Source organism: Cygnus olor, chromosome 2 (genome assembly GCF_009769625.2).
Source record: "Cygnus olor isolate bCygOlo1 chromosome 2, bCygOlo1.pri.v2, whole genome shotgun sequence".
Classification (NCBI taxonomy): Eukaryota; Metazoa; Chordata; class Aves; order Anseriformes; family Anatidae; genus Cygnus; species Cygnus olor.
In genome coordinates, this window is record NC_049170.1 from 133,199,168 (window position 1) to 133,213,219 (window position 14,052).

General features: G+C 39.7%; 2 protein-coding genes and 1 long non-coding RNA gene across 6 annotated transcripts in view; 2 read left to right on the plus strand and 1 right to left on the minus strand.

The window, feature by feature from the left end:
- CPNE3 (copine 3) overlaps nucleotides 1-10,009 on the plus strand; it is a 31,546-nt gene extending 21,537 nt beyond the window's left edge. For all 4 annotated transcript variants that reach the window (XM_040546279.1, XM_040546281.1, XM_040546283.1 and 1 more), the window contains 5 exons: nucleotides 48-102; nucleotides 202-253; nucleotides 916-1,049; nucleotides 5,756-5,992; nucleotides 7,096-10,009. In XM_040546279.1, the coding sequence (XP_040402213.1) occupies nucleotides 48-102; nucleotides 202-253; nucleotides 916-1,049; nucleotides 5,756-5,992; nucleotides 7,096-7,206 (589 nt within the window). In that variant the 3' untranslated portion in view covers nucleotides 7,207-10,009. The remainder of the gene's footprint in view (nucleotides 1-47; nucleotides 103-201; nucleotides 254-915; nucleotides 1,050-5,755; nucleotides 5,993-7,095) is intronic.
- On the plus strand, nucleotides 1,056-5,269 carry LOC121064585. Its single transcript, XR_005816558.1, has 3 exons — nucleotides 1,056-2,279; nucleotides 2,819-2,824; nucleotides 5,257-5,269. It is a non-coding gene; the product is annotated as an uncharacterized LOC121064585 (long non-coding RNA).
- Nucleotides 7,630-14,052, minus strand: part of CNGB3 (cyclic nucleotide gated channel subunit beta 3) — a 39,602-nt gene continuing 33,179 nt past the window's right edge. Inside the window, exon 16 of the mRNA XM_040547777.1 lies at nucleotides 7,630-13,450. Coding sequence (XP_040403711.1) covers nucleotides 13,190-13,450 — 261 coding nt within the window. The 3' untranslated portion in view covers nucleotides 7,630-13,189. The remainder of the gene's footprint in view (nucleotides 13,451-14,052) is intronic.

A 14,052-nucleotide genomic window follows, 5' to 3' on the forward strand; every position in this document is an offset into this window, starting at 1 on the left:
TTTAAAGGAAAGCATTTGCTTCATTTTCTTGAAAATTGCTTTTTTAGAGATAAGATGTTTCCAGCCTTCGGATTTGGTGCACAGATTCCTCCTTCCTTTCAGGTAATGGAATATGTAATTCTACTACATAAAACAACTAAACGTTTACTTCAGGAGAGGATTGTATATACCGTCCTGACTATGTCTTCTGTGTATTAACAGGTGTCACATGAGTTCCCATTGAATTTTAACCCATCAAACCCATTCTGTAATGGTAAGTCCAAAGTAACATCAGACTTAGAGAATAAAATATCTTACATGAAAAGATTTAAAAAAAATAATTTGAAACGTGAACTGTGAAGCATGTTGCTCCAATTAAATAGATGAGATTAGTCATGTAGCAGAAAACAATTTCATAATGTATATCTTAGTTATTAGAAGTAATATTTGGTCTCTCTTCTGAAATTACCTGGGAAAACAGATTTTAACAACTAGGGCCCAGTGCAGGTAAACTGGGAACAGTTCTCTCACGTTGTCATGCAACTTCTAATCCAAATCAGGAGTAAGATGGAATGTCTAGTTTTAGTATGATGCTGCTAGAGCCTGGTCAGCATGGCCTCTCTGATCATGTTCCTAACTACCACCAGATGCCAGCTGAAGAGAACTGTTGCAATTCAGCTACATATACTTCTGTACAGTATTTGGCCTTTCTATTCTTGTTGTAAAGCCAAGCACGTTAAGCATTGGTCAAGCTGAAGGCCTCTATTGGTTATAAATCATTTATGTTTTCATCATAGGATTCATCATGGTTGGTTTTAAATCTTTGCATCGTTATTTTAAATAACTGATACATAGTGTTTTTAGGAAGATTGAGTGCATCAAAATATCCTAATTCTAATATGCAAAAATTAGGTTGAAACTATTTATGTTCTCTAGGAATCCAAGGCATTGTTGATGCATATCGGGCTTGTCTTCCTCAAGTGAAGTTATATGGGCCAACCAATTTTTCTCCAATTATAAATCATGTGGCAAGATTTGCTGCTGCAGCTACACAGCAGCAAACAGCATCTGTAAGTTCTTTACCATAGTGTGCATATTTTTTTCTTTCCATTCTGGCTTATACTGTTTTTCTTTTAAGCTTGTAAGTGTACCTGTTTTGACAGCTGGCCATTTACCCTGTGATTTGGTGCTTGATACCTTTGAAGCTAGATAAAAAAGCTAACTTATTCTTGCAGATTGTGCACAAAGATTCTCTCATAAATTAACAGAACAAACTCATCAGAGTTGAAATACTAGCTTAAAAATGTATGGCATCTTCTGTTCAATGCCCTTGCTGTGCTTTACAGTTATTAAAGTCTAATTAAAGCCTTTGAATATATAGAATCATAAAAATCATTTAGGCTGGAAAACACCTTCAACATCACCAATTCCCACCATTAACCTGACCTACCAAGTCCCATCACTAAGCCATGCCCCTTAGTGCTATGTCCCCATGTCTTTTAAATACCTCCAGAGACAGGGACTCAAGCTCTGTCCTGGGCAGACTCTTTCAATCCTCAAACACCCTCTCTGTGAAGAATTCTTCCTAATGCCCAGTCTAAACCTCCCCTGGTGCAACTTGAAACTGTTTCCCTGCATCCTATCACTCTATCACTTGGAGAAAAGAGAATGACAGCCTCCTTGCTGCAACCTGCTTTCAGGTAGTTGTGGGAAGTGATGAGGTTTACTCATCAGAGTCCTGTTCTCAAGACTATAAACAATCATAGAATGGCTTGGGTTGGAAGGGACCATAAAGACCATCTAGTTCCAAGTCCCCTGCCATGGGCAGGAGTGCCGACAACCACATCAGGTTGCCCAGGTCCTTGTCAACCTCGTCTTGAACACTTGAGGGATGGGGCATCCACAGCTTCTCTGGACAATCAGTTCCAGTGCCTCACCGCACTCTGAATAATTTCCTCCCAGTATTTAATCTACATCTCCCCTCTTTTAGTTTAAAACCATTCCCCCTTGTCCTCTCATTATCTGTCTGAGTAAAAAGTTGCTCTCTATCTTTTTTATAAGCCCCCTTTAAGTATTGAAAAGCTGCAATGAACGCACCCTGGAGTCTTCTCTTGTTCAGGCTGAACATCCCCATCTCTCTCAGCCTTTCTTCATAGCCTTTCACTGCTCCAGCCCTCTCATCATAATAGTCCTCCTCAGGACCTGCTCTAATAACCCCACATCCTTCTTGTTTTGGAGGCCCCAGACCTGCATACAGCACTCCCAAGTGCAGCCTCACAAGGGCAGAGCAGAGGGGGACAGTCACCTCCCTTGACCTGCTGGTCACTCCTTGTTTGATGCAGTTGGCCTTCTGGGCTGCAAGCGCAGTGCTGGCTCATGTCGAGCCTTTCGTCCACCAGAACCCCCAAGTCTTTTTCTGCAGAGCTGTTCTCAATGAGTTCTTCTCCCAGTCTGTACTCCTGTCTGGGATTTCCCCGACCCAGGTGTAGCACCTTGCACTTAGACTTCTTGAACCTCATTAGGCTTACATGAGCCCACTTCTCAAGCTTGTCCAGGTCCCTTTGGATGGCATCCCTTCCTTCTGTTGTATCAGCCGCACTGCTCAGCTTGGTGTCATCCTCAAACCTGTTGAGGGTGCACTCAATCCCACTGTCTATGTCAGTGATAAAGGTTATAAACGATACTGGTCCCAAGACAGACCCTTGAGGGACAACACTCATCACCGGCCTCCCCCTGGACATAGATCCATTGACCACCACTCTCTTGGGTACAGCCTTCACGCCAGTTCCTTATCCACTGAATGGTCCACCCTTCAAATCCATTTCTGTCCAATTTGGAGATCAGAGTGTCATGTAGAACCATGTTAAAGGCCTTATGGGAGTCTAGGCAGACAACATCAGCTGGTCTTCCCTTGTCAATTGATGCAGTTACTCAATCATAGAAGGCCGTCAGGTTGGTCAGGCATGATTTGCCCTTGGTGAAGCCATGCTGGCTGTCCTGGATCACATCCTTGTCTTGCACGTGCCTTGACATTGCTTCCAGGAGGATCTGTTCCATGATCTTCCCAGGCACAGAGGTGAGGCTCACCAGTCTGTAGCTTCCTGTGTCTTCATTTTTACCGTTTGTAAAAATAGTAGTGATGTTTCCCTTTTTCCAGTCACCAGGGATTTTTCCCTACCACTATGACTTCGAATATGATGGAGACAGGCTTGGCAGCTCCATCAGCCAGTTCCCTCAGAACCTTGGGATGCGTGTCATCGGGCATGCATGTACTTGTATGTCCAATGTACTTGTACATGCAGACTTGTACCTGTTGAGTTTCATCAGGTTATCTGGAACCTGCTCTTTGCTTATAGTGGGAAGGACTTTGCTCCCCCCCCAGCCCTCACCTACAGGTTTGGGGTCTTGAGAGACATGGGAAGCCTGACTGGCAGCAAAGACTGAGGCAAAGAAGTTGTTGAGCACCTCAGCCTTCTCCATGTTTGTCGTTATGAGTTTTCCCTTCTCATTTATTGGAGGGGGTACACTCTCCCTGGCCTTTCTTTTCTGACCAATGTACCTGTAGAATCCCTTCTTGTTATTTTTTGCATCCCTTCCCAAGTTCAGTTCCATCTGTGCCTTGGCTTTCCTGATCCCATCCCTGCACATCTGGACAGCATCCCTGTAAACAGAATGACCCCAGTTCCATCAGCTCTCTTCATGAGTCTTGTTCTCTGGTTCCTTCACCAGCTCATATCTCTTCTCTTCACCCACTTGAGCAACTTAATATCTTGTATTGAGAGGCCCAAAACTGAATACTATATTTGAGTTGCCATCTCACCAGTGCTACATATAAGGGGACAATCAATTCCCTAGTCCTGCTGGCCACACTATTTCTGATATAAGCAAGGATGCCATTGGCCTCCTTGGCCACCTGAGCACACTGCTGGCACACATTCAGCTGGCTGTTGATCGGTGCCTCCAGGTCCTTTTCTGCCAGGCAACTTTCTAGCCACTCTTTCCCAAGACTATAGCGCTGCATCAGGTTGTTATGACCCAAGTCATATATTAGAGTGACTTAGTGAAGAAGATAAACTAGACCTTGGTTCACATCAGATAGCTGAGAGAGCAAATCAAATCAGATAGTCAGAAAATGGTAGGTGTAGCTCCTGGCATGTAGGTACCAACTTAAGTGATGAACTGTCCTTACTATAAAATTTTAGGTGCTGTATGCACTCCCCACCTTGCTCCCTCTTACATGTCATGTGTGAGATGCTGAATTAGGAAATATGAAGAGCAAGTCTTGAGTATCAAATCCTTTAGATAATACTCCATACAAGTTCAGCCAATCTGAAGCCATGCATATCCTAACTCATTGATCATAGCAAATATTTCTTGCAGACATAGAAAATCAGAAAATAAAGTTAGCTATTTTTGCGTATAATTGTACCTGTGAAAACCAGTTTGGAAAAGAGCTGTGGATTTTCATATACAAAGAAATTTGGAAGGTTTGCCTTGATGGTCTTTCAGTAGCAACTGTCATCAATACATGTGTTAGGGAAGTATTAGAAACCTCTCGACCTTTTTTTGAGTGCAATATGCCTAGCAATTTCCTTTTTTCTACCTGAAAGGATGTATTGAAGAAATTTTGCTGCCTTGCCATTTAATGCATATTATAGATTTTTTATTTCTCCTAGAATGGGAGAAGTGTAAGGAGAGAGGAATAAATCCAGTGTGATATGTACTATCATGCCGTTGGTCATAACTTTCTGATCATGGTTGTTCTGTGTAGGCATCTTGCTGGAGTGGGGAGGAATAGAGTGGGTTGAAGCAATGACAAAAGGTGGTACTTGAACAGAGGAGAAGAGGGAATAGCCATTACTTTGGAGGCATCTGTAGAAAGATGGGAATCCAAGTACTGAAGAGAGACTAATCAGAATACTGGGAGTACCTCTGAAACTGGAATTCGTGCTGTCCAGTAATCATCTGAAATAAGCCAAGTGAAAGAAGATCACAAGTTCAAAAAGTATTTGATGTTTTCCAAACTTTGTAGTTCTAGTTTGTTCATAGTAGTTCAATCTGAGACAGAAGGTAGGAAGCCAACTTTTAAAGGTCCTGGCAGTATCATGGAAGAAACTCAAGTGATACTTGACTAAATTACCAAAGTGCTGTAAGGTGGTCTCAGATGCCTTGCTAATGAACTTCAGAAAGCAGCTAGAAGACACAAAGGAATTTAAAATTGTCATGCTGGTTTTCAGAAGAAAAAATAAAGTGTTTCAATCTATATTTAGATTTTAGGAATACACCGAGTAAATGAGGGGTTGTTCTATTTCTCTTGGTATCACTCTCTTTTTTATCCATTTTTATCTGGATGAAGCAAAGGGTAGCATTTCATAAAGCTGTCAATAGACCAGAAGGGAAACAAATGCAAGTTTCGCAAATATATTCTGTCCAAAACCCCAGTAAACTGCCTTCTATACCAGCACAAATACTTGGAAAATAGGTTAGCTGTTGGTTTGTCTGGGGATTTAGAGAGTAAAGGAAGGAGGACAGCATTATTTTTTTGGGAGGGGGGATGTTGAAAGATTACTTCTTTTAAAAGATTTTGCTGTCCATGTAAATATCTTCGGACTGTACAGAAGAAGCCTGAGCAAAACACAGATGTTTGTACGCTAGAGTAAGAGAAATGAATGTGTTTAAAGTCAGAACAGTATATAGGCGGTGTGCGTTTTCTAAGCACACGTACCTACATGTTGTCTATTTTTCTGTCGTAACACAGTGTTTATTGATTTGACAGCAATACTTTATTCTTCTGATCATAACGGATGGTGTGATAACAGACCTTGATCAAACTCGAACTGCCATAGTTAATGCTTCAAAATTGCCCATGTCCATTATCATTGTTGGTGTTGGAGGAGCAGACTTTGATGCTATGGAGTTTCTTGATGGTGACAATGGAGTTCTTAGGTCTTCATCAGGAGAACCAGCTGTCAGAGACATTGTCCAGTTTGTGCCATTTAGGAAGTTCCAAAATGTAAGTAATCTGAATGATGTGCTAAATAAATACTGTACAGGTATGCTGGGTTTGCTAGAATATCCAACGTACAGTCCTGAGCCTTTTCAGTGTCTCTAAAAGGAACTCTGGAGTCTGAGATACATATTTATCAAATGCTCAAAAACTCCTGACTTCAGTATCTGTAGAATTTCTATCAGGTGAGCTGATTCATGTTTAAAAAACTCCACTCTTGGTTTGAGCACTGCATTTCTGACAAGTTGTTACAGGAGAATGACCTTTTTAAATCTCCCTCAGACTTGATTAAACAAATGAATGTGTTTTTCATTTGGGAGGAAGAAGTTACTTTTTTTTTTTCCTTTGGAAAAGTGTTTTTTCTAGTGGATGTATCCATTTGGAAATGGGGGTTACTGTCGCATTTTAGTGTGGTGTTAAAATTCAAACCTAAGTTGGAAAGGTGGTCTTTATTAGAAATTGTGGGTGGCCACAGCAGCTGTCAATGATATGTGAAAGAATGGAGTCTTGTACAACCCCCAAAATATGCACAGGCTTTGCAGTTTGGTGTAAAAGTCATATCTCTGGAAGAAGTAGGTTTAAAAAATAAAAAATCCAAAATTTCTTCAGGATGGGGAAGATAAGATCAGTGCAAATTACTTTGAAGATTCATTATTTTGATTGCCACCCTGATATGATCTAATTTTATTTAGTTTCTTAAATATTTCCCATGTTAATTATACTCTTACCTTTTTTTCTCTTTGTATTTTTATTTCTTTTTTTGGTGAGAGTTTTGTTTAATTCTAGTGCAACTATATCAATATAGAGTATGTTTATTGAATAATTTACTTGGAAGTAGATTAATTAGGTTCAATACTCAGTATAAAACTATTCAAATACTTTCAGATTCTAGAAAAAGGAGCAGATTTTTTTGATAGATATTTTGCCTTGGAGTAAAAACAGTAGAACAGGGAAGCTTTCATCTATCCTGTAAGGGCACTGTAAATTCATGTGTAAGGTATCAGACTTTAAATTCTCCTAGTATAAGAGACGCTTATTAGACTTGTCTTAGGATCTAATTTAACAGTTGTTGGAGACTGATACTTGGTGTTCTTCATTTTTTTTCTAAGTCTCCAAAAGAAGCTCTGGCGCAGTGTGTCCTGGCAGAAGTCCCCCAGCAGGTGGTGAACTACTTCAGCACCTACAAATTGCAACCGCCTAAGAATCCTGCTGCAAAGTGAATGGGCTGAGCAGGCGAGCTGAGACCCTGTGCCTTCTTTACTTGGTGTACCTACAGACTTTGTTCTTGACGTGCTTCTATGTACATGTATATGCACACCTCCATGATAATGCCTGTTAGCTTTTGTCTGCGAGAGTTTGCGAAGTCTGCCTTTTGAGGGCCAAAATTGTAATCGTTTTAATATTCACCATTGATTTGTGGGATAGAGCTTATGTGGGTGTGTTTCATTTTGAAAAGTAATACTGGGGGAGGGGGAAGAGGTCGAATGTGTAGAGAGAGGATGAGGAGAATGATGAGGATTGGAATGGCTGTCTGTTTGATAAATACAGCTAGTGAGAGTGTTCAGTTACTTTAGTGGGTATCAACACCAAGTACTGCAGTTCTCAGTGATTATAAAGCCAGTCTGATGTGGAAAGAGGACATATCCCCACCAAGCAGATCAAAGTTTGTATATGCTTCAACAAATCTGGAATACTTCAGGGTTCTGTGTCTATGTAAGCCACCATAAGAAAACTTTGTCACAGTAGTGATACAGTTACATGAGTGCTAGAACAAAATGTGAAAGTCTTCCTTGTATGCATACTTAACATTTACTACGTCAGTGCCTTTGGTCAGTGCCTGCCATCCAAGGCTGTATGAATATGAGGGAAACCTCTAACATCTCAGAAAAATACTGTTGGCCTATGAAGCTACAGCCATAGAGGTTGTAAGATATGTTTTGAGTGTGATCTGTACTGGAAAACAGGAACTTCAGGTGTTTAGTTTAAGTAAAACAGTCATATATATGACTGTCTTTAAAGAGCAAGGGCTTATTGTGAAGCGGGAATTCATTTTTTAATTGAAAAAGTTCTGTTTAATAACTGCACATTATCAGAGATGGTTTTTGAAAGTGCTACTTATTTATATCGTTATGTTTTGAATCATGAATCTTTCTGATGAGCTCACTAGTGAAAAGTGCCTGCAGAAAACCCATCTTCCTACTGGGAAGGAAGAGGAAACATTAAGAAAGTCTCTAAGCTCAAATCCTATAATCATACTGCTTTTCTAGGGCAGACAACTTGTTATATTTTGTTGGCTTGAGTTTTCACCATTTTTTCTTTTCAATAGACTTTAAAGTGTAAATCACGCTGTATGTGTGTAGTGGACAGACAAAGCTTTCTTGTCTCCCAGCTGCATAGTGCTTGATGAGGATCTGTTCTGATCCTATCCTATCAGTGCATGTGGATGTAAAGGTCCCATTTATCATTTCAAAATGCCTGTCCTAAACATTAACTTAGCAGTTTCACATTTGAAGTGGTTTAGACTTAGACATCTGCTTGATCTGATTTTACTTGACCTAGCTGTAGCATGTTACAACAAAATGGACTAACACTAAATCTAGCGTTCTTGTGCACCCAAGATGGCACCAGATCATAGTGGATGTGCTTGTTCTAGCTGCTGGAGCTGCTCTGCTCTCTTTCCACACGTATAATTCTGCCAAAAATCTGAGTTCATATTAACACTGATGGATGGGTATTGAGATTGTCTTACACATCCTGTAAAACATACCAAATGTTTTGTAGTAGTTGACTAATTACCAGTTATGAATTAATACAGTATTCTACACTGCCTTTTCCTTGGTGGAAACGGGTCCTAAATAGTTATAGGAGTGGAATACTAAGAAAGATTTTGTTTCATATTAAGCCACGCTCTATATTTTAAAATCAAATTCATGTTTTTGATTGTATAGAAATACAGAATCATCTCTTTTCAGTGACATGCAAATGTATTAATACTTGATACATAATATGTAATGAATTATCATGCTAGATCTGCAACATAAAATTCCTACAATCAAGGAAGTGGGTGGTTATACCAAACCTAAATCACGCTGCTGTAAACTGATAAAATATGATTTTGCACCAGTAAACTGTTTCACAGCCAAGTGGTCCATGTAGACAGATGACTAGATGCAGTATTAGTGCTTTGTCTGTATTCATTTAACTGGACACATACTACTGATAGGAATTCAGGATACTACTGAAATTCCTCTGAACTATCTTCCAAAAATATGTTGCCTCTGAGTTACATTACAAATTCTTTCTCATGTTGTGGTGGAAGTGCATTTAAATGCTTTCAAGTATGTTAATAAGCATAATTGTACTAAATATCTGCTGCATATAAAATATCTAAAACTTGGTTTTCGATATTCTTAACATACTTTGAATTTCTGGAGCAGAGAATGCATTCTCTTGTTGCAAAAATGCTCCTGTATTTCTCAAGCTTAGGGAAGTAAATAGCATTTCAATGATACCTACTTCTCAATGTGCTCTATACTATGTAGAAGAAAAACATTTCAGATCTAACAGTGGCAAGAATCATTTTCCACATATAACTTCTCTTAGAGGCATACAGCTAACAGCATGTTGAAAAACTTAGAAGATTCCGTGTTAGGCTGAAGCAGTATTCTGAGTCTAGGTATGTACCAAATTGTGAGTCAAGGGGAAGGGGAGTTAGTTTGTTGTTTTGCCATTTTTTTATTTTTACATGCAAAAAATGCCTTACTAGCTTGAGTGTGTCAAGCAAAATATTGTCCAAGTTTTGTCAAGTGAATGTGCTTGTAGGTCACTTGCACCACCTTGTGATAGAAATGATGTATAGCAGTCTTCATAATCGAGCTTTTTGCAATTTAATGTCTTAATATATATACATGTACAGCAGAGAAATAACCCGTGACCAGAGTTTTTTTTAAAGTACTTTCTGTATGTATTTCAGTTCAGAAGGTAACTGATTTACAATGCTATGCATTAAAACTGTACTTTCAGTACGCTGCTTTTCTGTCATGTTTTTGTATTCAGCCTTTTCCATGAAACAATGAACACTGCTTTTGCAGTTACTACGATGACTATTCCACAGGCTAAGCAGCTTAGATATATAACAGATGGTATCAGATTAGAGGGAAACGTGCCTTTTTACTCAGTGGTTGTGAATGTGCACTGTGTATTTCATAAAGCATAACATACTGTCTTTTATCAAGATATTTTGAAATTGGATGGTTTTAGCAGTGAGTCTTTCATCCTCTTTGCTGTGTTAGAGTTCCCCTATTGATGCTATTCCATACATTTGTCATCAGTTTTTCCAGGGTGTGTTTTGTTTCTTTACAGGGAATCTGCATTTTAAGTAGAAAGGCATGGAGATTTATTTTAGATTTCAAACTCATTATCCTTTTACCCTTTATGGTTTCTTAAGTTGTAGTGAAGTCTGAGATGCTTTATTGGGAAACTGAGACATACTAGAGACATAGCATTGCATGGTGTGTTTGCTATGCCATACAGAACCTGAGTGAGCTTTGATGCTGAAAGATGCATCATGTAGGTCCTCTAGAGCAGTTCACTCAATTTCTCCACAAATTAAGAATCCATGGGGTAAAATTAGTTTCTGAAAGTAACGCATTTTACACAAGGAGCATGTCTTGAGGTTTCTTGTGCTGCGTGTTGTTCCTTCTGGTGAAAACCCTACAAATAGTTGAGATTTGGCCCCTCACCACTCCCCAAAATGGAGGGATTCTGGGAAGGGATTCAACAACAGAGAAGAAAGATGTCAGAGAAGACCCAGATGGCTGTCACTTCATGAAGTCTTGACCTTATGCACTAACACTTTTTTGTTTCATTTTGGATCTGAGGAACTCAAGGGCTTTGCACGACTGGATAATTTTGAAGACAGAACTGACCAGCTTCCCTTGCAATCCTAAGATGTGAAGAACTGTAGCAAAGCAGCAACGTGAGAGATGCTGTGTTGCTGCAGTGTAATGCTGCTGCAGTTTCAGACCTTACTTTGTAATATATGTCAGTATGTGATTGATGAACTTCAGTATGTCAACAGTGGAAATGTTTTTTTGAAGACATTACAGCATTTGTGTAGGCAGAAGGGGATTAGATCTTCTGCAGTGAGAACTTTACTCATCAGTATCATCATGTTAAAATATGGGGGCTTATGTGCTTTCCCCCCTTCCGTAATGTTTTGAAAACTGTTCCTCAAAAAGTGATGTAAGAACCATGTATTATAATGAATTCATAGATCCTTACTACTCGCAGAAGGCCTTACTTGTGAGGTAGTTTAGCGGTATTTCTAATTTTGATATTGTACAGAGATGCTCCTGGACGTGCAGTAGACAAATAGGTCTTTATGATGTCATGCAGCAGAAAGAAGTAAGATGCACCTTTTTTCTTACATATCAAATAGCAAGTGATACACAAATAAAGATGGTTCTTCCCATGTGGCAGTTAGCCTTTGACCTCACTGTTAATATGACAGAACTTTCTTTTTGAGAGAGATGTGGCTATCAGCTGTGTCACAGAATGTTTGGAATATGCAGCATATGGAGTAAGTCATCTAGCTTTTACCCAGGCAAAGCTCCCACTGATTCTGGTTGGGCTGCCAGCTTTGCCTATGATTGGAGAAGTTCAAAGGCATTATAGGACAGGCCTAACAGAACGCGTAGCCCACAGGAACATATATAGCCTGCAAAGGGATTTTTTTCATTTTGGCACCATATTTTTCTTATATCTTGGCTGGCTGGTCAGCCGAGGAACTGTGAAACCTGCCCTTAGGATTTCTTTGCTGTTTTCTGGAGAATGGTTTTAGTTCCCAGTACTGTTCTTCCAGTGGGGACTGAGAGTGGATAGGGACAGAGAAGAGACACAAACTCAGGAATAAAAGGATTTTCAGGGTTATTGGGAAGGAGGTTAACCACAGCAGTGTTGTGTTTTTTTTTTTTTAAGGTGTTTGTGTGTATCATCAAAACCATCTCTGAAGTTTAAAAATGCAAGTACTTGAGAATTAAGCTTAAAACACAACTTCGGGCTTTTATTTAGAACTGCATCCCATTCTGTGTTGAGCTGATGCAGAAGGTTGTTTGGCAGCTCATTATTAAAGCTGTAGCCCTCTCAGCTGTGACACTGGATAAAGGATTTACTTTAGTTCATAGGTATGATGAAGCTCAGCCCCTGTAAGGTTGCTTGGTACCATCAGCTGAGGGCTGTGATGGAAGTGAACAACTGGAGCAGTCAACCTGTTAGTTGGAGTTGTGTAGCACAGAGCCAGAAAGTGTAAATCCTGCTTTTTGTAAAACAGACTTTGTTTCTGAAGTGGCCACTAGATAGGAAGTTCTTTTAAAGTTAGCCTGTAGCAACTGCTCGCTTTTTAGAGAGAGATTAATGCCCAATCCCTTGAGAAGATGAAATGTGTAAATCAGCAACCAAAAGTTAAGGTCACTCCTCAGGGTGTTGCGGGAGAATATCTTCTCTATTTTTATTCACCAGAATCAATACAGACAACTGGAACAAATGCTTTTGCAAGTTGGCAGTATTTACGTGATCTGCTTCCCCGTTGTGAATATTTTTTATTTTGCTTTTGTTTTTTTAAACAATTTTTTAATGACACCTGAACACAGCATCACAGCTTTCTGCATTCAGCCATACTGATCACAAAAGCATCACAAAAGCATGTAACTGATTAGAAGTATAAGGGGAGGGGAGAGAAAGATCGACAGAAACGTAAGTAACCTCAGCAACAGTAGTGCAGTAACAAGAAAAAGGACAACTATGGGAAACCAGAAAAGAAAATAAAAAAGAACAGACATGAAAACTAAGAGCAAACTGACAACCATGAAAAACAGTAAGAAAGAAAGAATAAACAGAAGAGGGAAAAGGAGAAGCAGAAACAAGATGGAGTAAGAGAGAATGGAGAGCATGGATCAACCAAGAAATATGCTATCCTGAAATCCAGTCGGATCTCTAATTCCTATTACACCAGGAGTTCTCTCTTCAGGCTCAAGGTTCAGAGGTAGGTATACAAATCTGCCCAGTTGCCTCAGGAGAGGAGGGAAGGAAGAAGATGAGCTGGGATAGGTTCTTTCTTGAGTAGCCTCTACTTCTATATTTTGTACCCAAAAGCCAAGTCACACTAGCCCTCTGAATTCAGCAAAACGCAGCCCAAAGCACCATCTATTTCCTTTTCTTCTCTTTAGCTTCAACTTTAAGGATCTCTCCTTCCCCTGCTGTAGGTGATGGAGACATACTAATGATCAGAGACTCATTAGTGGTTCCTCTGTGCATAACTGCAGGTGGTTTAGGCTTAGCGTCTGCATTCGGCTCTTCATTTTGTGCAGGGGGTGCAGATGAGGCTGCAGGCTCAGGGGGTTTCTTCTCCTCTGGTTCGGGTTTCTTCTCCTCTTGTTCAGGTTTCTCTGTTTCAGCTTCGTTTTCCTAGAATCGAGAAGTTAAATGTTTTCTAGTGCTGCAGAACAAATTCGGGAAGTGCTTCTGTATATGCAGTGGTAAGGCAGAGCATGGATGCTGTAATTGCATGAATGCTGTAATTAATGGGATGCAATGTATGTAAGCCTGCATTCAGCAGCTGAAAATTTTGTGAAAAATGCTATTTCAAGATCAGAATGTCAACAACAAAACCCAGGAGAAGCTTGTGGGTACTGATAGTATCTGCTTCTCATGAATTCAGCAGGACGAAACAGGCATGTTTTGGGGCACACAACCTTTCCTCAAATTTTACCTTCCTTTTTTGTACTTATACTAGTATAGAAAGAAAAAGTGTTACATAAACCTCAACATATTCCCCAGTGTCCCAATTCCTTGTCCAAGCTTATTTGCTCTAAAGTTCATAAATACACATTAAATCGAGTGAAGTTTCTGCTTCGATCATGGTGGTGGTGTAATTCATTTAAGCAAGTTCTGTATTTTACTTAAAAGAAGGAAAGCGTAAACATATCCAGCTCAACCATAAAAGCCAGAAAAGGATTCTGCCACCTCTGGGCAAGAATTTAGAACTGAGCAGGTTCTTACTAATGGGA